This window comes from Falco cherrug, chromosome 1, assembly GCF_023634085.1.
Source record: "Falco cherrug isolate bFalChe1 chromosome 1, bFalChe1.pri, whole genome shotgun sequence".
Lineage (NCBI taxonomy): Eukaryota > Metazoa > Chordata > Aves > Falconiformes > Falconidae > Falco > Falco cherrug.
This window is the reverse complement of record NC_073697.1, coordinates 101,540,988-101,561,716: the sequence shown is the minus strand read 5'-3', so window position 1 is coordinate 101,561,716 and position 20,729 is coordinate 101,540,988. Positions and strand designations below refer to the sequence as shown.

At 55.2% G+C, this 20,729-nt stretch overlaps 1 protein-coding gene across 2 annotated transcripts in view; it reads right to left on the bottom strand.

Moving 5' to 3' along the window:
- The window catches only part of HIP1 (huntingtin interacting protein 1), a 49,017-nt gene extending 29,266 nt beyond the window's left edge, over nucleotides 1-19,751 (bottom strand). The window contains exon 1 of one of the 2 annotated variants that reach the window (XM_055718781.1): nucleotides 19,542-19,751. In XM_055718781.1, the coding sequence (XP_055574756.1) occupies nucleotides 19,542-19,658 (117 nt within the window). In that variant the 5' untranslated portion in view covers nucleotides 19,659-19,751. The remainder of the gene's footprint in view (nucleotides 1-19,541) is intronic. The other variant, XM_055718773.1, reaches the window with a different exon arrangement.
- Nucleotides 19,752-20,729: the final 978 nt, after the last annotated feature.

The window sequence follows — 20,729 nt, the reverse complement described above, 5'->3', positions numbered from 1 at the left end:
CCGGAGGCTCCGCAAGCAGCTTTTAAACTCTGTTTTGGCAACTGACTCCAGCTAAAATTAAGGGAATTAGGGCTAAAATGTCTCAGCAAATGTGGCCTTTTGTCATTACAGCCAGCTTGACAAGGTTTGTTAGGTAAAGATCTAGAAGGCATTTTCTTTTATTGTTTTACATCCCCTACTTCTGTTTGAGCAAATCTCTGCCTCAGCTGATGCTTGGGGCAGGATGCAGTGGAAAGCCCAGGCCACGCTGCTCTGTGAAGCATTTGCTGCTCTGTGAAGCATTTACGTCTCTCAGAAGGTCTCCTTGACTCTTTCCCCCTCCCCACTGTTCATTTTACCACATCTAAAAATACTCTGAAGCCTTTTAAACCCTCTTCCCCTGCAGCCGCCTCCCTCCTGGCTGACTAATAATATCTGTTGCTCCCTCTTGATCTCTCTGTATTTCCCCAAGTCTTCCCTGAGGGAACGAACCAAACGGGACTCATGGTCTCGAACCACCCCCTGGATTCAGTCTCTTAAATTTGTCTTCCTCAGGGAATGGCATTTTTTTCCAGCTGCTCCAGTACAGGAGCAGTTTAAACTCACCTGCCCCAGAGCCCCATGGCTTAACTGTGCAAGATGTTGCAGGAGCATCTCTCTGATATGGGATCTCCAGGATCCTGGGGTTTTCAGAGCTCTAGGCATAAAACAGAACAGCAGGATCATTGGGAAAACCACTGAGCACTTAGGCAACTATTTATTTTCTGTTTTGCAGGTTTCAGCTCTTTTTGGCATCTCTCCAGATCTGAAGCACTTGCTCAGGGGAAGCGCTCTCAAGGACTCATTAGGCTGGGTTTAGTTACTGGTCCGTGGAGCTGGGTGAGCATCGCTGGCTGTGCAAGTTTTGCTTTTTACAGGAAGAGAGCAAATGCTGGGCACGGGGTTGTATTTGTAATAGTGTGATTTAGAGGAAGAACCCACCTCACTATTGCTGTTTGTGGCAATGGCTTTTTTTTCACATTGAGTTGGGATGTTAAGAGTATCGTGACACACAACACACAGAACAGCTGTCCTGACTGATCCACTGCACTGCTCTGTGTCCTTCCAACACTGAGCCAAGACCTGCCCCAGGTCCCCTCCCCACAGCCAGACTCACACCACGGGTTACTTGGGATTGAGGGACGGAGCAGCCGCACTGGCAGAAGCTGAAGGTGGAATGAGTTTCTCTGGACTCAGACACCACAATTCAGCCAAACCCCTCTGGGCTGATCCCACACCACTGCAATTTTCAGAAGGGAACCAGCAAGGAACACCTTCAGAGAACACTTACACTAACACTGGTGATGTAAAAAAAAATCCTCCAAATTGTTCTAGCTGCTTTTCAGTACCAAATCTGCACTCGCATGGGAGGCAGATTTAAAGGGTGTTTGGGTGCTCTGATGCTTCTGGAAATCCCCCTGGCCAGCTAATGCCCAAATACCTTTGCAAATCTTGATTTAGGAAAAATATCTGCTTCAGAGCAGTGCTTAAAAAGCTCAAGGCCATTTTCAAATCCTTGTAATGCCGCAGTTTCCTGGGCATGTGAAAGCGAGAGGAAAAAGCAGATCAGTCTGAGGCGGGCACGGCTCCAAGGCTGGCGGCCGCACCGAAGGCGTGCGCTGGCACAGAGCAGGCAGAGCGGGCAGGAGCGGGCAGCCCGGGGCTGCCAGCGACAGGGTTATGTCAGCAGGTTCTGAGCTCCCCCAGCTCCTTGCCATGGGCTGGGCCAGCACGGGGGACTAGGGAGCAGGGCAGCCCTTCCACATCACCCCAGGCAGAAGGGAAGCGTGGGGCTCCCAGGGTGCAGGACGGCACAACCCCCATGGGACAGACGGGCGCGGGTGATGCTGGCACCGCTGCCAGCCCCAGGCTGGGGTGTGGGCAGGGAGCCCGGCTCCATTTTTCCTCCTGCCTTTACAGAAAGCTGCCTCGTTGTGTTGTCAATATACAGATTTTCTAAAAAAAATAATTAATAAATAAGCCAGAGTTCATGCTGCCGTTATTGATCGTTTGTTATTTTTAGCTCATTGTTCAATGTACAGCCATTGGTGTTACAGCGGCTGCATGAGCCTCGTGTGACATTGCTCAAGCAGCGCCCGTGGACAGGGCCCGTCCCAGGTTAGGAGCTCAGCAAGCAGCTCTCCAAAGCTGACGGGATTGAAAATGCAAGAGGGAATGAGAGAGGCAGGATAAGCAGCATCCTTGGCCTCCTGCTGATGTTTCAAGGACTCAGGCAGATTCTCCATCCAAAACTGGAGCAGAAGAAACTCCTTCCTTTCCTGCCATGGGGGGTAAGGAAGGCATAGAAGGGATGACACTGAGCTGACTGGTGCAGCTGAGATGCTGGAGGGAAGGGATGGCATCCAGAGGGTCCTGGATAGGCCAGACCAGTGGGTCTGTGCAAACCTCATGAAGTTCAGCTGGGCCAAGTGCAAGGTCCTACACCTGGGTCAGCGCAATCCCCCGTACCTGCACAGACTGGGGTGGGGGGAGGGAGGGAGGGAGGGATGTAGAAGACTGAAGCTGGGTTAATTAGCATTGATAATACACAACTGTGGGTTGGCTTCAGGGGTGGTGGGTTGGCTGTTGTAGACAAGGTGCAGGTGTGGCTGGGTAAATGAAGAGGTTGAGAGCCAGTGAAGGGAGAGCAGCTGAGGAAGAAGTAGAGGGAAGAGAGACAACATATGCCCTGGATGAGGTGAGGAGAAGGCAGCAGAGGGACTGTATGAAGAGTATGTTGGTATGAGATGGTAAAAGAACTTGTTGCAGCTTGATAGTTTGGAGAGTGCTGTGACAGATGGATGGAGAGCACCCTGATGAGGACTGGAGGATATCATTGAGTGACAAATGGGACATCAGCCAGCAATGTGCACTTGCAGCCCAGAAAGTCAAGCACCTCCTGGGCTGCATCACCAGCAGCTCAAGGGAGGGGATGCTCCCCCTCTGCTCCGCTCTCCTCACAGCCCCCCGCAGTGCTGCTCCAGCTCTGGGGTCCCCAGCACAAGGCAGACGTGGCCCTGGTACAGCGGGTCCACAGGAGGCCACCAAATTGGCCCCAGGGCTGGAACACCTCTGCCCTGGAGAAAAGCTGGGAGAGCCGGGGTTGTGCAGCCTGGAGAAGAGGCGGCTCTGGGCACATCTTCCTGCGACCGCTCAGCGCTTCAAGGGGGCACACAGGAAAGATGGGGAGAGGCTTTGACCAGGGCCTGCAGCGGCTTTGAACTGGAAGAGAGTAGGTTTAGGCTGGACAGAGGGAAGGAATGTTGCACCACGAGGGTGGTGACATGGGCACAGGCTGCCCAGAGCAGCTGTGGGTGCCCCATCCCTGGCAGGGCTCAGGGCCAGGTGGGACGGGGCTGGGAGCAGCCTGGGCTGGGGGGAGATGCCCCTGCCCACAGCAGGGGGGGTTGGACTATATGATCTCTGAAGGTCCCTTCCAGCCCAGCCTGCTCAATGATCCTCTGACAGATGGGGAAGGACACCCCTGAAGCCCTCAATGCAAGAAGACAGCCTTCAGCAGCCACCTAAGTGAGTTATGGCAGTGGGATGTAAACCTGCACGCTTAACCTCAGCTAATACGTATGTGACCACTTGCTCATCACTCGCGGATGTGTTCTGTGTCCCCTGCGGCCCCATCCGTCTGAGCAGCTTATCTGGAAACCCTTCCTGGCTGCAGCTGAGGCTTGGTCTTTCTTCACACGTGCATAATGCACCGCTGCAGTTAGTCGCTTCCTTCTCGTAAGCCTGATGCTGACACCATCGAGATAAACAAAACACCCCAAAGGAAACAGGGTCAGCAAAGGTCACGGCCGTGCTACTGAGCCGTCAGCACTGCACTCGGTGCTCCCGTGTTTGCCCCTCGCTGCTGCCTGGGCTGCAGGTGCCCAGAGCTCCTCTGCCACTCCCGAGGGCTGCGGGGGTAACTGCCCTCAGCACCCATCCCCAGCAATGGGGCCATTTACCCCCGTCACTGGCCCCCAACTTTGTCTGCGCTTCTCTACACTGCAGGCCCTCCGTATGTGGATCAGTGCTGCCCAGGATTCAGAAGATGATTGATAAAACACAGCTCCCACCAATTTCCTTTGGAAGCCCCTAAGTTCTGCTCTGGAGGCTTCATGCATGGGGAGCTGGAGGTTTCATGTGGAGCACAGCTGGTGCCCATGGGGCTGGAGACTGAGCCATGCCAAATACCTTCAGCATCTGCCCTCGGATGCTGTTCTCCTCCTCCTCCCACACACACGCAGCCCCCTCCCTTCAGCAGTCTCCACACTTCTGCCTTAAATGATCTTCAAATTGCCTTATCAGAGGAATCATTTTAATTATCTGCTTTTGTTTGTCCTTTGAATTCAGACCTGCAGACCCGGTGGCAATACCACGTGTGTGATGCTTCAGCTCAGTGCCCAGCCAAGACTTGTTGCACCCCCCACCCAGGACCTTCTCACACCTTCTCCTGAGCTTTATTTCCACGCAGATGCAGAAGATGGGGGAGAAGGGGGCTGAGTGGATGCTCCCAGCAGTTAACAGTTTCAGTACATCCACATAATGAATGAGGAACAAACTAATCTGAAATTGAATCACCTCATGCAATAAGTTGGGAAATGCCACAGCAAATGTTCTCCCTGTGGGGCGATGCTGCCAGACCCTTCCAGACCCTTTCCTTTCCAGACCCTGCCTGCAGCCTGCAAAGCAGCACTGGACAGATGCAGAGGGCTGCAGAAGCTGAGCCCGCCTCTAGCTAACAGGCAGTGGAAAAAGTATTTATAGGAAATAGGCAACACATTTACAGCCCTGGGAAAGTTTCCAGCTCTGAGTATATTCATATTTAAGTGCCGTGCACTTGCAGGGAGAGGTTGGAACAAAGCGGGCAACGCCGTCTTGCTGCAATGCTGCCTCCTCCCCCAAGTGCTCTCAGAGGTTCTTCAGCTTTCTTTGGTGTTGCAGGTCACTTCCCAGCTCTCTCACCCCCAGCCCAGCTGAGGAGACCTCTGTCCACCTCCTTGTCTCCTGCAGAGCCGCTTCCCAGAAGTGCCAGCATGCCATGGGCTCCGAAGAGCTGTGGGTTGCAGCCTGTGGCCTTGGGAAGGGGCAGTGGGCTGGTCTCCCTCCCAGCAGACCCAGTGGCATCAAGGTGCCCAGTTCAGTCTAGAGGGAAAATGCTGGAGCAAACAAACTGATGTCCAAATGACAGATAAAAATGACATTTTTAATTCACTGCTCAGCATCCCCTTACACAGCAAGCTACTACTGCCAGGATGATACCCTGTGGCTGAAACTACTCCCCTCTCTCCCAGCAAGGCAACAGCCCACGCTCAGCATCCAAACCTCTGCCGCTGGGAAGGTTTGACCTTTATAATTAATAAATACTGGTTTAATAAATGCATAGGACCTAACCCAAAGATGACAAAGGGCTGTCTGCATTGGAGCAGGACAGAGCTCTGCATGCATCCCCTGGGATCTCCCAGCAGTTCAGAAATGAGCATCTGCCTTCGTTAAGCCATGGCTGTGGTCCCCAAGCCCCAGTGCCCAGGCCACTGTGCACTGCTGGTGCACGGTGTGTGCTGCTGGTGGCTGTAACCGTAGTGCCCAGCGATGGGCGCCCGCTCCTCGTGCAGAACAGGATGGGACTGAGGAGGTACAAGAAACAGTCTCTGATGGATGTATAATTGGAAAATAAGCCAGTCCTGTTCTGGTACGTGAGTGCAAGCTTTCCTTGTTTTTTAAAAAGGAAATTTTAAAATTTTTGTTTTAAAAATCTTTTTTATTTTAAAATGTTTTAAAATGTTAAAAATCTTAGAACTTTTATTTTTAAAATTTTTAATTTTAAAAAAATTTTTTACAAAGCTTTTTAAAGCTCTTTTAAGAGTACCAGCAGGCCACGCTCCCCATGTTTGACACCTCTCCTGTGCCTGTGGACGCTCCCCACTGCAGGTGATGCTCCCCGCAGGGAGATCCGTGACTTTGCTGGGCTCTGAGCATCTGGCACGCTGCCTGCTCGTGGGGTGTGGAAGGCGCCTGGGGAGCAGGCAAAGCTGAGCAGGGATCTCCGCTGGGACACAGGGTGGAGCCCGAGGTGGAAAAAACTCCCAGCCTATAAAGGAAACTGCTTCATGTGTTTGTTACTGCTGCCTGTCTGACGCGTACCAACGGGAGAATCGCAGGCTGTGAGATCCCTTCCCGAGATCTAAACATTAGTTTTTACTCATTTTCCTTGTTTGAAAACAAACACTGCTGGCTGGGGTGTGTGCCAACACACCCTTTGGCTTACCCAGCCCAAGAAGAAAGGGTTGCGCTGTCCTGCTCCTGCCAGCCGCAGCACCGTGGCTGGAGAGGAACCGAGAGTGTAAACCTAGCTCTGGGTGTGGAAAACACAACCGTGCCTCCTGGCAGGACGGGGAAGATGGATGACAGGCACTTGGTTGGGGCAAGACTGCGAGAGGCAGCTCCATTGGGAGCCTCACCGGTGGCAGCAGGAGATGCCCCTGCGCTGGGAGCCACTGGTGCCCCGTGGCTCACCCACGTGTGACTCCACTGAGACACGGGCCTGACTCATGGGCAAGCGGCACCCAGCACCCCGGTCCTGGCCTCCTGCAACCTCACCAGCAGGATGATGCCTCCTCCGCAGCAGGATGGGGTTCAGGGGGATGCAGCGCTTGTCCCCAGCACTACCGGGGCTACAAAGGCGGCAGCACAGCCCCGGCCGGGTGCAGGACAGGAGGCAGGGAAGCTGCTCTGCACCCTGAGGATGCCCCGGCCAGAATTAAACAGGGCAGAGGGAAGGGTGGGCCCAGTATCTCTCTGTTGTTTCAGGAAATCAGAGGATATAATCTGAGAGGGAAATCTCTGCTCTCGAAAGCAAATCACAGCATCCGTAGTGTACACAATACTACTGCTGCCCGACGGCGCTGGGCATGTATCGCTGGCAGAGGGGCACACAGGACGCCAACACGATGAGGCATCAGCTCCAAGAAACAAATTGTGTGCTCCTGGTTATGCACTGACAGCTGAGCTGGAGCTGAAGTGCAAGCAGGCACCTCACCCCAACCGCCGGTCACGGTCACCCCCCATCCATGATGCAGCGCTCCCACCAGCAGATGAGCCACATGCAGCAGCTCAGTCCTGTTCTCCCAGAGATGGCAATAAAGGGTCCGGCTGGTGCAGCGAAGTCCTGAAGTTTTCCAAGTACTCAAAATCAAACATCCTACTAAACACACCCAATTTCATTCTTTTTCAGCAGTTCGGCAGTCGTCAGACACTGCCAGGCCAGCCCAACACAGGGGACCGTGGTCCTCGCCGCCCTGGGGCACCCTCCTCCAAGGAACATGCAGGTTGGAAGGTGACAGAGCTGGCTGGCGTGACGCAGGGACAAGGGCTCCCGTGTGACTGGTGTGACATGGGGACAAGGGCTCCTGTGAAAGCCGGTGGGTGACAGCCAGCCTCCTGGACACAAACGCCACAGGAATAAGACTGGTCTGGGTGAAGGTGGACGGCTGAGTGAGGCACCTGCCCGAGGACCACAGGAGCCGCACCCAGTGCTTGTCTGTAGAAAATCCTCCATGTTCCCATGGCATTCAGGGAATCAGGGCAATTTTTTTTACATTTCTGGATAAATACTGTGCTAGAAATCTACTGACTGATACTATCATAAACAACCCAGAGAGGCCTGAACACAGCCCAGCTGCCACGGCCAGTGCTCGGTGCCGTACCCAAGCGCTCACCGGTGAGGCACAGAGAAACAGAAATCTGCATGGTGACAACTAGTGAGAATCTGCACAATGCTGCTACCTGCGAGAAGAGCATATTGCAGCTGAACACCAGGACCAGGAGAAAAAAATGCAGGTGAGGAGCAGACATCACATACAGGAGCATCCAGGCTGCAGGGACAGCCCCGGAATCACTGCTGCAGCCATTACGTGGGGCAGGGACGCAGAAGGAGCTGAGCATCAGTCCTACTTGCCCTCTAGGGCTGGAAAAAATGGAAATACCTAGGATAAGAAGAAGCAGCTTTCACCATGGCTACGCACACTGCTCACAACGACAACGTCCGCTGGTTATTTCACCGAGCAGTAAACACACCACTTCTGGTTGCAAGCTGGAAAGAAACAGTCCCTTGGAGGTGCTGGGATCAGATACCCAAAATTTGCTTATCATCAGAAGAAAGGAGCTGACAGACTTCATCCGCTCTGATAGGAATCTGCAGTTCTTAGCATTTCCAGGATATGCAAAATCTCTTTTTTCTGCTGATGGAGAGTGAAGCTGGATAACTAGAAAGCAATTGTTCCCAGAGCTAGTCAAGGCAGCAGAAAAGGGAGGACAATCATAAAAGGTGTAACAGGGACAGTTTGGTTAATTGCTGTTTCCACACGATGGCTGATCAGAGGAAGGGATCGGTTCAGATTTGACCTCAGATGAATTTTTCCCCAGTGTGTCCCACTCCCAGCAGGCACCGGTGTTGTGTCAGCCTGTCTTGGCTGATGCAGCCCAGCTGCCTGAATAATGCTTGCACACGCATGGCACCACGGAGGCCAGCAGACAAGTGGCAGCAGGGACCCAAACCAGTGCCTGTGTGATAAAAACTCTCAGAGGGGAAGACTGCAGCCATGGCATGCCCTAAAATGGTATCCAAGTATTAAGGGATTAATAGCGAAGTCTAGAGGTGATATAGTTAATTATTCCCCACTCCCATGGGAGAGAGGAGCAGACCCGCTGGGATGCCCATGGAGCCTGCGCCAGCCCCTTGGCTTTGCACTACAGCTAAAATCCCAGCTCATTTTATGGGGCTGAAAACCACAGATTTTGTCAAACAAATTGTCCTCTCCTTTTTGCTCTTGTTTATTTTGTCTGTGCAGCAGACGAAGCTTCGCTTCCCTCCTAGTGGGCAGAAATCACTGAACATTTTGTCCGAGCTCTTCACTCACCACCCAGCAGCTTTAGCAAATACCTGATTCGGTCATCCACCCCCCAGGCATTATTAATTTCTGCAGCTTTGGCCAATGCTGCCGGTACACAGGGAGCTCTTCTGCCAAACCAGCCATGCCAAGGTGTGAAATCTGGGGGTTACAGAAAATACAGGCAGGGTTGAGAGACCTCATTCCCTGGGAAAGCCATCTCGTAGAGGCTCAACAGCTGGTGTGAGGGCACTGGGAATAAGGCAAAGGAGAAGGAAGACTCAATCCGAGTGGAAAAAATGCAGGACATGGTTCCCAGCTCAGTGCTTGCGGCAGTGGGACTCTTCAAACTTGGACATAGCTAAAAAAATAATAAAACTGGAATGCATAAGCAGTGAGCAGCCCTATTTCTAGCTGCGACTCCTCCCTGTGTGCTTGGCCTCCCAGACGACTCAGAAACTCAAGGCACTTCTTTCTGTACTATAAAAAGAGCTGGAGTGGGACTGCAGTAGCCAGGAAGACAAACAAGAGAGGAGTGTGTCCTCTTGTTGAGGCCAAGAGCATCTCACCAGGAGATGAGTGAAGCCAGGAGATGGTCTTGCTCAACCCAGCTCCTCAGCTAATATCACCCTTCAAGGTGCCCACAAAGAGCTGTGGGGCATGGCAGAAACTCCAGGCTGGATCCCACCCACCAAAATGTTGGTTGTGCTGTGTCCCAAGTCATCCCGCCACCTCTCACCCCTCCTGCACGAGGACAGGAGGTAAAGGTCCACCTTCATGCCACGCTGTGCATGACCCTCCCCAACACAAGCCTGGGTCCCTGCAGCAACCAGATGCTCTGTGCTTGGGTGGAGGCACAGGTACATCTACCAACACCTGTGGCAGGTACCACAGTAAGCAGAGACAGGGCATGAAGTGTCCCCCAGGACCATGGGGAGGAAAGAGCCATGCTGAAATGCAGCTCCCCGCTCCCCAGGCTGGCTCTTGCACGGCTTAACAGCCTCACCTGACACCCACTCCATGCATCCCAGCAGGACAGTCCAGACCATGCAAGTTCCAGGTACAGAATGAGACCATAAAACTGAGGAAACTCAGAAACACTTTGCCTTTGCCCTCTCCAGACAAGTATGTACCTCCGTGGAAGCAGCCAGACCTCGCTGTCTCTATCAGAACATTTCCTTCCCATCTGTTTTGTGAACTGCACAAAACCTTTCTGGCAGGGAAAACACAAGGTCTCCACCAGGTCCCAAACTAGGAACGGCTCCACCAGCACAGATAGCTTCTTCAACAACTTCAGTGACTTATTCAGTGCCAAAGAAGCCATCTCTTTGGTACGGCCATTCCTAGTCTACATTGACTTCTTCAACCCAGAAGTCGTCAAAGTCTTCCTCTGTCTCCACTTCAGCATTGCCTTAAGACCTTGGAAAATCTTTGCATAACACTAACTAGTGGTGTGGGACTTCTGTTGTGAGCAGTTCTGAGGGTTGTAGAGCTGGACTGGGTGGCCCACAAGGAGCAACCTGAAGACGGCACACTTGGTGCACACAGTAACCATGGCTCAGGAGGAAAGGGACAACCACGATGTCCACAGCACCAGTGTAACCTGCTGCCGAGCCCCCCAAGATGCAGAAATGCTGATGAGTGTTAAGTCAGTGGATGGCAGAGATTGCATTTATTCCGCACCTGGATGAACAGGGCCCTCCACCAGCAGCAGGCTGGGGAGCTGCGGGCCACATCTCGCTTGTGCAGGAGAGCAAATGACTCTTTGTAACCATACCCAGAGCCCTCCTGCGCCCAGATGCCTTATCCTGCAGGAACGCTGCCTGGTGGGAGCTGTATCTCAGGACATACATCACTAGGTCTGTGAGGTCTACTGGTGAGGTCTCAGCACTCATGCCATCACCTCCTTTCTGGGCTCTCAGGAGAAGGGACCAGTCCCTGGGTGACTCTGATGTTCTGGCACAAGCACCTTACAACACCATTTGCACCTATGAAACCCTGTATTCTTGCTTACTTGCATGTCAACACAATGACTGGAAACCACTATTTTCCAGCCAGCATCTGCTAATTAAAATAAAAAGTGATGCCATGCACTCTCTAGAGACTGCCGAGCTGCTTGCATGGAATAAAAGAGACAAATGGTAACAATCAGCTGCAAGTTTCCAGCCTTGCTCTGGCGAGAGAAGCCTTCTCTCCCAAAGGGTCCCTTTGTTTGCTGCAACTCACTTTTTTTCTGCATTGTAAATATTTAACGTGCCTTCCCTGGTGGCACACCTGGCCTGCCGCCTCAGCTCCGGCAGCACAGCGGTGGTGGCTGAGGGGCTGCACTGTGCCATGCAGGAATTGGGTCACAAAGCAGTGAAATGGTAGAAAGCCGGGCAGTGAATGCCGGACCACGGGGACCCCCCAGGGAACAGAAACCAGCTGCCAACAGCCTTTGATGCAGCATTTGGGGCAGCAGGACCAAAAACCCAGATGGGAGGGGCACAGGCAGAGTTTTGTTAGTTTGCTCAACAGCCAAGTGACAAAGAGTCTTCTCCACCTCAAGACTCAAGTATGACAGATCTGGGCAACTCAAGCCAACCTCACAACTGGAGTTTTATGACCAAGCCATAAAAAAAGCCAGGTAGCCTCCCTATGAGCTGAATAAAGCTGAATGAGCTCTACAGCTACCTGACTTCCCAGTAACACAACTTTTGCAGCCACCGCGCTGATGCTCTTTGCGTTGGTGGAAACAGAGAACACAATGGCATCTGCTTGTCCGAGCACCACACGGGCACAGTGGGCTAAGGCAGGGCAAGAAGGGATCAGTGAGAGAGCACAAAGTCCTGCAGCAAGGCACAGGCTCCAAGACACAGCTGATGGACGTCCCCACCTCAAAGCCTGCGGTGGGCACTGGGGCCACCTGGGAGCACCTCTGTGCTGGCCTGAAGACGTTGGAAGCTATGGCCAGGGTTGTGCCCTGCAGCAGCCCCAAGGCTAAGCCCACCCTCGTGGTACAACGCCAACCACGACCAGCCCACATGAGATGCTCTCCATGAGCGTGAGACTTGTCAAGCTGCAGAAATGTCCCACCAAGGAAGGGACTGAAATTCTGCAGTTACAAAAGGAAGCTCTGTGAGCTAAGAGGGAGTTTCAAGCTGATTGTGGCTGGACATAGGTTAGGCTGGACATAAGGAAGAACTGTTTTATGATGAGGGTGGTGAGATACTGGCACAGGTTGCTCAGAGAAGCTGTGTATCTCCCATGGAATCATAGAATAGTTTGGGCTGGAGGGGACCTTGAAAGGTCACCTAGTCCAATCCCCCTGCCATGGGCAGGGGCATCTCCCACCAGAGCAGGTTGCTCAGAGCCCCCTCCTACCTGGTCTTGAGTTCCTGGGGATGTGGCACCCACAGCTTCTCTGGGCAACCTGTGCCTGTGCCTCAGCACCCCCATTGTAAAAAATTTCTTCCATATATCTAGTCTGCATCTCCCCTCTTTTACTTTAAAATCATTCCCCCTTGTCCCATCACAACAGACTCTACCTAAAAGCCTGCCCCCATCTTATAAGCCCCCTTTAAGTTTTGAAAGGCTGCTCCAAGGTCTGCCCAGAGCCATCTCTTCTCCTGGCTGCACAATCTCAACTCTCAGCCTGTCCTCACAGGAGAAGTGCTCCAGCCCTCTGATCATTTTTGTGGCCTCCTCTGGACCTGCTCCAACAGTTCCACATCCATCCCTGGCAGGGTTCAGGGCCAGGTGGGATGGGGCTTGGAGCACCCTGGTCTGGTGGGAGATGCCCATGGCAGGGGGATGGACTGGATGATCTCTGAAGGTCCCTTCCAACCCACACCACTCTGAGTTTGTGTTGGACACACAAATATTTGTCCATGACAAAATATTAAATGTCTGTATACGCCTTTAAGCAAGTAACTTCACCTTTCACATGTGGACCAAGGACCATTTACCCTGTGCGTGATTAGCCCGGAACAGCACACAATGCGTAATTAGCCAGCCCACAATGTGTAATTAGCCAGCCGTGGGCCAGGACTCGCACGTCCGGGCTAAAGCACAGGCTGCGCTGCTGGTGGCTGCTGTCAGCCGGGAACAGCCTGTCCCCGGCAAGTTTTCTGACTTGGTGACTGTGCAAAATAAATCAGCCAAGCTGGTGGCAGAGATCAGGGCTGAGACCTGGCCCTTCCTCCAGCCCTCGTGCTGTTGTGCAACCCCCCAGCTGCCAGCCCCCTGCCCCGGTACGGGCCACCCCAGGGCAGAGGGGCCAAATCCCTTCAGAACAGGGAGGTTTTGAGTCAGTTCTCTGCAGCCAGCACCCAGCGCCAGCACCCAGCCCACCGGGGCTGAGCCTCACGAGCCTGCCCAGCACTGCCTGCTGTGTGCGGAGGATGTTTCTTCAAATGTAACTATTGATATTCTTAATTTTTTAAATTTAATTTTTAAAATTTAATTTAAAAAATTAAATTAAAATAATAATAATAATAATAAAACCAAACAAAAATGTCAGGTTTGTGCAAGAACAAGTCTGCAAAGACATGGCGACCTCTGGCTCTAAACCGCTACGCCTGTTCTTGCCTGCTTTCAGCCACAAATACATCCAGCTTCAGGCTCAGAAATACACGCACCCGAGAAGCTGAGCGTCTGCCAAGCTCAGGACCTGCACAGAGGCTGGGGCAGCCGTTCCACTCCACCAGCCACAACAGTGAGTGAGTTACAGAGCTGGAGGTGGGCGATGGGATGAGCACGGGCACAGCATTCGGGTGCTCCAGCCCCAGTGCCTGTGTGCCGGATGGTGCCGGAGCAGGCAACGCTCAGCCTGGCCCCGCGCTGCACCCGTGGGATGATGTGCTGGGAGCTGCAATGGGCACCTTCTCCCCACCCTTGGTTTCTCAATCTCCAGCCAAAATTGTCCCTCCTGCAGCTTCAGCCTGTTCACTTTGGTCTGTCCAGAGGTTTTTTTCCCTGGAAGAGCAGAGCTGGGATGAGCCACTCCCTCCTCACGACAGGTGCCCACATCCTACCTGCCCTTCCCCACCATTTTCCCTGGGCTCAGGGGTCACTGCCGGTGCTGCTGGAGGGGACCACACTCAGTCCACAGTACCCTGATGGGGAATTTGGTAAAAATAATCTGCCTGGCTGGCTACTTCTCCCCAGCTTTGCAGAAGGATGGAGTTAACCAAGCTGAATTTCAGAGGGCAAGAGCCCCTGCACTCCTTAGTACAAGACACCCTTGGTGGGAGCCCTCTCCTCACTGCAGAGCCAACTTAATGACACCACCTGGCTCACATTGTTCATGCTCAGCTGTATTTCAAAGATCAGATTTTAAAGAACCTTTTGAAACCATCAGGGCAGCACATGCTGAGCAAGGGGCAAGAGGTTCTTGGGCAGCAACGTCCCCCAGCATCCCTGCCTCCCTGCTCAGCCTCTGATGTGATTTGGGGCAAGGTCCCCCCTTGTCACTTGGGGGTCCAAAACCATCATGGTCCCACCTGCAGCAGCCCCCTGGACTCAGTGGCAGAAGTCACCCCCACTTGCAGCACCAAACCTATTTGGCCTTCTGAGGCTCAGCCACTTCTGGAGTCCATCACCCCATTAAAAACCACAGTTATTCCTGCATATTAAAAAAAAAAAAACCCAACCCAATCCCATATTGCACTAAAGAGAAAAGCAGCCCTTAATCTGGTAAAAGGCAAACTATTTTCTTTCCCTGGGGACAGAAATAAGTTCCTAAGAGGGACTTGCTGAAAAGAGATGAGATGACTCATTTCTTTGCTGCTGAAGCTGTATTCAATCCCGAGCACCTCTAATTCCTATCAAAAGACAGGAGTCCGAAAGCATGGGGGTTCACGCAGCGCAAAGCTCATTTTACTGGAGATGAAAGAGCTGTGAATCAATCCCCTGTATCACCTACTCCCCCAGGATGGGCTCAGCTGCCTTCAGCCCTCGCTCCCTGCAGCCAGGAGCTATTTTTTCCTGTTCTTGCTAGTGTCAATATGTTTCTTTAAATATCTTTTCAGAGAGGCTATATATATAGCCCCACTCTGGTGCTTTGAAAGGAGCCTCATTTCCTGTGTAAGAACTGAAGTTCTTGGCAAAGCTGCCGGCGGCTGCAGCATCTGAACCACAAAAATTGTTTTTTTCAGTAGTAAAATGGTATTTCCTCTGTGACTGCAAGTCATACCAAGCCAGGTCTGGTCTGAAAACAACAGGGCTGCTATGGCTGGCAGATACAGTGACATATTCCCAGTTATGTAAATGATGGGGGAAAGGGATTAATTGCATTAATGGTGGCAGTTGGGCTGCAATGATGCCCGAAGGTGGCACAGCCCATTGCAAGGACCAGGATGGGCACAAAGCTGCTTTCAACCTGTGTTTTGTTGTGAAAACATTTGGTTCCCACATTGAAAGGATTTACTAACCAACACTGGGGGAGGGAAACAAAAAGCCCGTTTCATTTGACATCACTGTGCCCGATACATTTTTCTCCTTCTTCTGCAGTGTCTCTACATACCTGGTCTTTGAGGGGGCTCCCCCAGCAGCAGAGCAGGAAGGAAAAGAGCTTTGCAGCCCCTCCGAGATGGTGGTGGAGTGGCTCATGGATGCTTGGGACCTTAAAAACCTTTCTAAGGAGATGTGGCATCACCTGCATTCAGGATGCTTCATCTCCCTGCAGGGAAACCCTGAGCTGCAGAGTTTGACACCCTACCGCACCACATCAGGGACCCCTTATGATAGCAGCAGTGATGCAGACAGATCAGCAATCACTGTGGCAAATATGCCTTTCCAGGGTAATTTCTGACTCACAAATTGCGTTTACTGCTGGTCCAGCAGCAATGCACAGTCCTAAGAACCCAGCAAGCAAACATGCAAGAGAAAGTGGCGGTCGTGGGTGACCCAAGAGGACCACGTTTCTCTTTGCTACTTGGTGACTTTCTCAGAAAAAAACCTGCAGTCAAAGAAGATAAAGCACAAGGTTTTTAGATTTTCTGGAGGAATTTTAAACAAGAAGGGTCTTCCCCCGACACTCACCACTATCAGGATGGATCAGCCTCAGGACTGTCCCCAGTGGACAAGTGCACAGGGACCCTGATGGGCACGTGACTTCGGTACCAGGCGGCACCACATCTCCTGGCACGAATCCCCAGCAGATGTGAGCTCGGGGGGGACCAGCACAAAACTTCTGTCCCTCTCCACAATGGGGACGGGGGGAAATACGGCAGAGTTCTGTTGTCTCTGCAGCCCAGAAGACAACATGCAATCACAGTGTACTGCTTTCCTTCTGCCCACAGGGGCAGGAATAAGGCCTGGAGCGCAGCACACATGGTGCTGGGACTTCAAGAACGCTTCCCCCACCTTCACTTTCTGAGCACCTTTGCCCCTCTCCAGTGTTTGGTTTCCCAAAAGAGGGAAGGGGCTGGTGTAGGCACAGCTGAGCAGAATCACACTGGGTCATGAAGGAGACCTTCCCACACCTTCGGCTTTCCAGGGGCCAGCTGGTGCTTGGGGATGCCATGCACCACCTCCGTCAGTCTGCAGTTCTGCCTGCAACTGCCCTCACTGGTCATGTCCCTGCTGGGAACAATGGGAAATTCCCCACGGCAGTCCAAAACACAAGTGAAGAAGGAACACAGCCCAGCATTTCACCCTGGCGTGCACCCTCTGTGCCCCACAGAAGTTCTGCATCCTTCTGACTCCATTTTCACCCTCAAGACCTTGGCTCATCCAGCTGCTGAACATCTGGTCTTTGTCAGCCCAGCCACAGCACAGAATGAAACTCACTCCTTGGCACCATCATGGCACAAGGATGTCTGCTGTGGGCTACTGCAGTGAGAAGGGGAGGGAGACCCAAGGAGGGAAGATCCCAATGCACCAACCTAAAAGAGGAGGTCTTCGGACCTTCACTGCAGAGCTCTGACTCCAGGACATGCTCCTCAATACAACCAGGAGAACTTGCAGGGGATGCACGTCACACTCAGATAAACCAACATTTACCTCAATATACGGCAGAATTTGCACTTTTGGTGGTTTTTCTCCTCCCTTGATGACCTTTGCTCTGTCCAAAGATTTATTCTACCAAGGTTGAGGTGATGAGCAGAGGTGAATGACAGCAAGTGGAACACCAGCAAAAGGGAGACAGTCATTGCACACTGGTCCCCTGCCCGGCAACGCTGCGCCCTGTACAGCCATGCATCTGCGGGACAGAACTGCATGATCTGGTGCTCCTGTTGCTCAACTTCCTGTGCAAACCGTCAGCATTGGTGGTAAAAGGGGAGCCCTTGGGTGTGTGTCCGGACCAGAGGGCCTGATCTCCATGGTTCTCACTGAGCAGCTCCTGCCCAGCAGGCAGCAAGGACGCGCAGCAGCACAACGGCAGCGACACCATGTTTCAGCATGTCCTCAGATTTCTCAATTTGCATCACCAGGAAAACCGAGATGCCTGACCAACCATGGGAGAAGAAAAGAGGCCACTGGGATATTCATTCCCATTTGTCCCCAGGCCAACAGATGGACTTTGTCAGGGCAGAGCTGATGTGCAATGTGATGCCACGAAAGCCTCCCACCACCAGAGCCTCCCACCACCATGCAAGTGTCCTTCTACCAGAATGTCCCACCACTGTAAGAGCATCCAACCACCAGAATGTCCCACCACCATAAAAGCATCCAACCATCAGAATGTTTCACCACCATAAAAGCATCCAATCATCAGAACGTCCCACCACCATGACAGCTACCTGCCACCACATCTCCCCACTACCAGGGTGTCCCACCACCACCAGCGCTTCATAGGGTGCTCTCGTTTGTCAAGCTGAGTCTCAGACCACAGGAATAGGGTGGTGCCAAACCCAAGGTGTTATTCAGGCTCACTAAAGGCCAGTTTTGACCCATTTTCTGCCTGTTTGGGCTCTCTTAGCCCAGAATAGTCTTCCTGGTGAGTGTGCTGCTGTCACGAGCCAGGCAGGTTCGGAGGCAAGGAGGGAATGAGCCTTTACACGCAGAAACACGGGTAAGATCTTAACTTTAAAACCCACCTAACAGACTAAACTTTTCTTAAGAAAAGTCACTTTCAAAAAAAACCCCAACCCCCAATCTCCAAAACCCGCCAACTCACAAAGTTTCTATTAAAAAACCTTAGAAAGAAGAAGTTTGGTAAAAACTGGATGACCAATGTGTGGAAGATCTGAGGGGTGCCTGGCAAGTTCCCTAAACTGCAAAGTTATGAAAAATAATGAGGGAAAAAAAAAAAAAAAGAAGTGAGGAAGGAAACTGCGCAGAGCTGAACAGAAAAGAACGAAAAGCCAGGCAGGGACCGAGCTCCTAAAACCCATCCTCTGCCATTTGCTGATCAGCATGGAAGGTGAAACGCAGCCAGTACGATGGGGCCACACGCTGCCGGGGTGCTGGGTGCCGTGGGTGCCCCTGCGCCAGCCAGGCCCCCCAGCTCTGCCCTTCTGGAGAGCAGCAGCTCTCGGGGGGCCGGGGGAGCTCCGAGGGTCCCAGGGGGATGTTTGGTGACACGGAGCAGGCCGGCGATTGCCCGAGCGAACCCGTCCTGGTTCCCCCTTTGGTGCCGTAAGTGACTGGAGGTGGCTCGGCCGGGGGAGGCGCGGCGCTGCCGCTGCATCCAGCCACAGCCCGGTGGGTCTCTCTGCTGTAAGGGCACCTCAGCGCCGACCCTCGGTTTTACTCCCATTACCGAGCCGCCACCACGTGCCGTTCCCACCCGGGTCTCACCCAGGTCCTGCCCGCAGCCGCCGACCGCCCCTCCCCCCCCGCGGCAGGGCAGGGGGCAGGGGCGAGGGGTCCCCAGCCCCTCCTGCAGCCGCCCCCGCCTCTTCACCCCCCCTGCAGCCGCCCCCCCCGCTGCCCCTTCCCCAGATCGCCAGCCTCTTCCCTGAAAGCACCCCCGCTGCCCCCCCCAGCCCGGCCCCCACCCTCCCCTGCGTCCCGGCGATGCAGGACCCCGAGGGACGGCTCAGAGCGAGGGGAGAGGGGAAGGGCCCATCCACGCACTGTGGGTGCCGTGGGGAGCAAAACGTGCCCGGTTCCCCGCGGGGCTGCCCCTTCCCGGGAGCCCCGCGCCCCGCCCGAGCTGGCCCCGCGGGGGCACAGCGCCGTGTCCCCTGCGGGGGACGGAGGCAGAGGGGGTCGTGCCCTGGGGATGCAGGATGGAGCCCCCAGACCCCTGCCAGCAGCCCCGGCTGCGACAGGAGGGGGGCAGCGTGCCGGGGCCCAGCAGCGGCGTCCCACCGGGGCTCGCCATGGCAACCCCTGGCCCGCCGCGGGGGGGGGGGGGGGGGGGGGGGGAGGGAGGGGGCTCTCCTGGGCGGGACCATCCATCCCCGGGTGGGCGGGGCCGCACATCAATCTCCGCCCACCTGGCGCAGGCCCGCCCACTTGAGCCAACTCCGCTCACCTGCGCTGCCCCCGCCCACTCTGGTAAGCCCCGCCCCCCGTGGTTCACCTGGGATGATCCCGCCCATTCGGACAAGCTACGCCCACCTGGATGAATCCACGCGGGCCAGCCTCGCCCGCCTGGGCCGACTCCAGCTACCTGGCAGGCGCCGCCTTCCGGCCCCGCCCCACAGCCCCTGCCCCTCAGTCGGCACCACGCACGGCCGCCCCGCCCCGCGGCCCGCCCCGTACCTGGGCACGCTCGAAGCTCTCCCGCTCCGCCTCCAGGCCACCGCCGCCCGCCCGCCGACTCAACACCTTGGGCAGCGGGTTGGACACCTGCTTCATGGAGCTGCTCACACGGTCCATGGCCCCGCCGCTCCCGCCGCCGCTCCGGCCCCGCCGCGCCCTCGCCAGCGCTCCGCTCCGGCGCCTCCGCTGGCCGGGCCCCGCGCCATTGGCTCGCCCACCGGCCACTCACGCGTGGGCACGCCCCACCGGCACTGCCTCCGCAGCTGTGGCTCCGCCCGCGGTCCCCCCTCTTAATTTTCATTTGCCGGCCCCGCTGCCGCTTAAGGGGAAGCCCCGGGAATGTCCAGCCCCGAGCCGGCTCCGGCGGCCCGCTCATGTGACTGCCGCCAAGCTCACTGGTCCAACCGGACGTTACTCAACGCCAGCTCCCGCCCCTCCGACAGAGCCCCGCCTTCAGGGAGAGCCCTCTCGGCACCGCCCGCCTCAGCCCCGTGGTCACGCCCCCTTGCCATCGCCCTGTGCTGATTGGTCTGCGCGCCTGCCGCTTACAACTGCTGTCCTGCCCCGGGACTCGCTCTTGCGCGGCGGGGCGCTCCCCCGCGGGGCCGGGACCGGCGCGGGGCCGGGGGCGGGTTGCGAGGCCGGGGGCGGGTTGCGAGGCCGCTGGGGCCCCGGCCGGGCAGGGCTCTGCGGGGCCCGGCCCAGCCCCGGCCCGAAGCGGGCCTCTCCGCGCTCGAGCGCCCCGGTGCCGACGAGCCTGAGCTGCGGCTGGAGCCAGCCCGGGTGGGCAGGGCTGGGGGGTCCCTCAGTCCCGGGACTGCGCGGCTCCCGCAGCCCCCAGGCGCTGGGGCCCGGCTCGGCCCCGCAGCGGTGAGACGGCTGCACCCAGCCGGCAGACGGGCCATGGGCAGCGCGGAGCGGGCGGCCCTGCCGTCTCCATGCGGAGCCCCTGAGCTTCTGGCCCCTGCGCCCCGGCCCTCCCCGGCCCCGGCTCTCCCGGCCCCCCTTCCCCTGGTCTTCATCACAGGCCCAGGCCTGCCCCCAGCACTTCTCAGTGGCTGGGCTGGGCCGCGCTCCCGGTATCCCGCTGGGCAGCATTTGTCTGGCCTCACTTTGCGTCTGGGATGGGTTCAGGGCATCTGAGTCCTGCCGGGGACTGGGGAGAAGGCACCCCTGGGCCACCTGCCG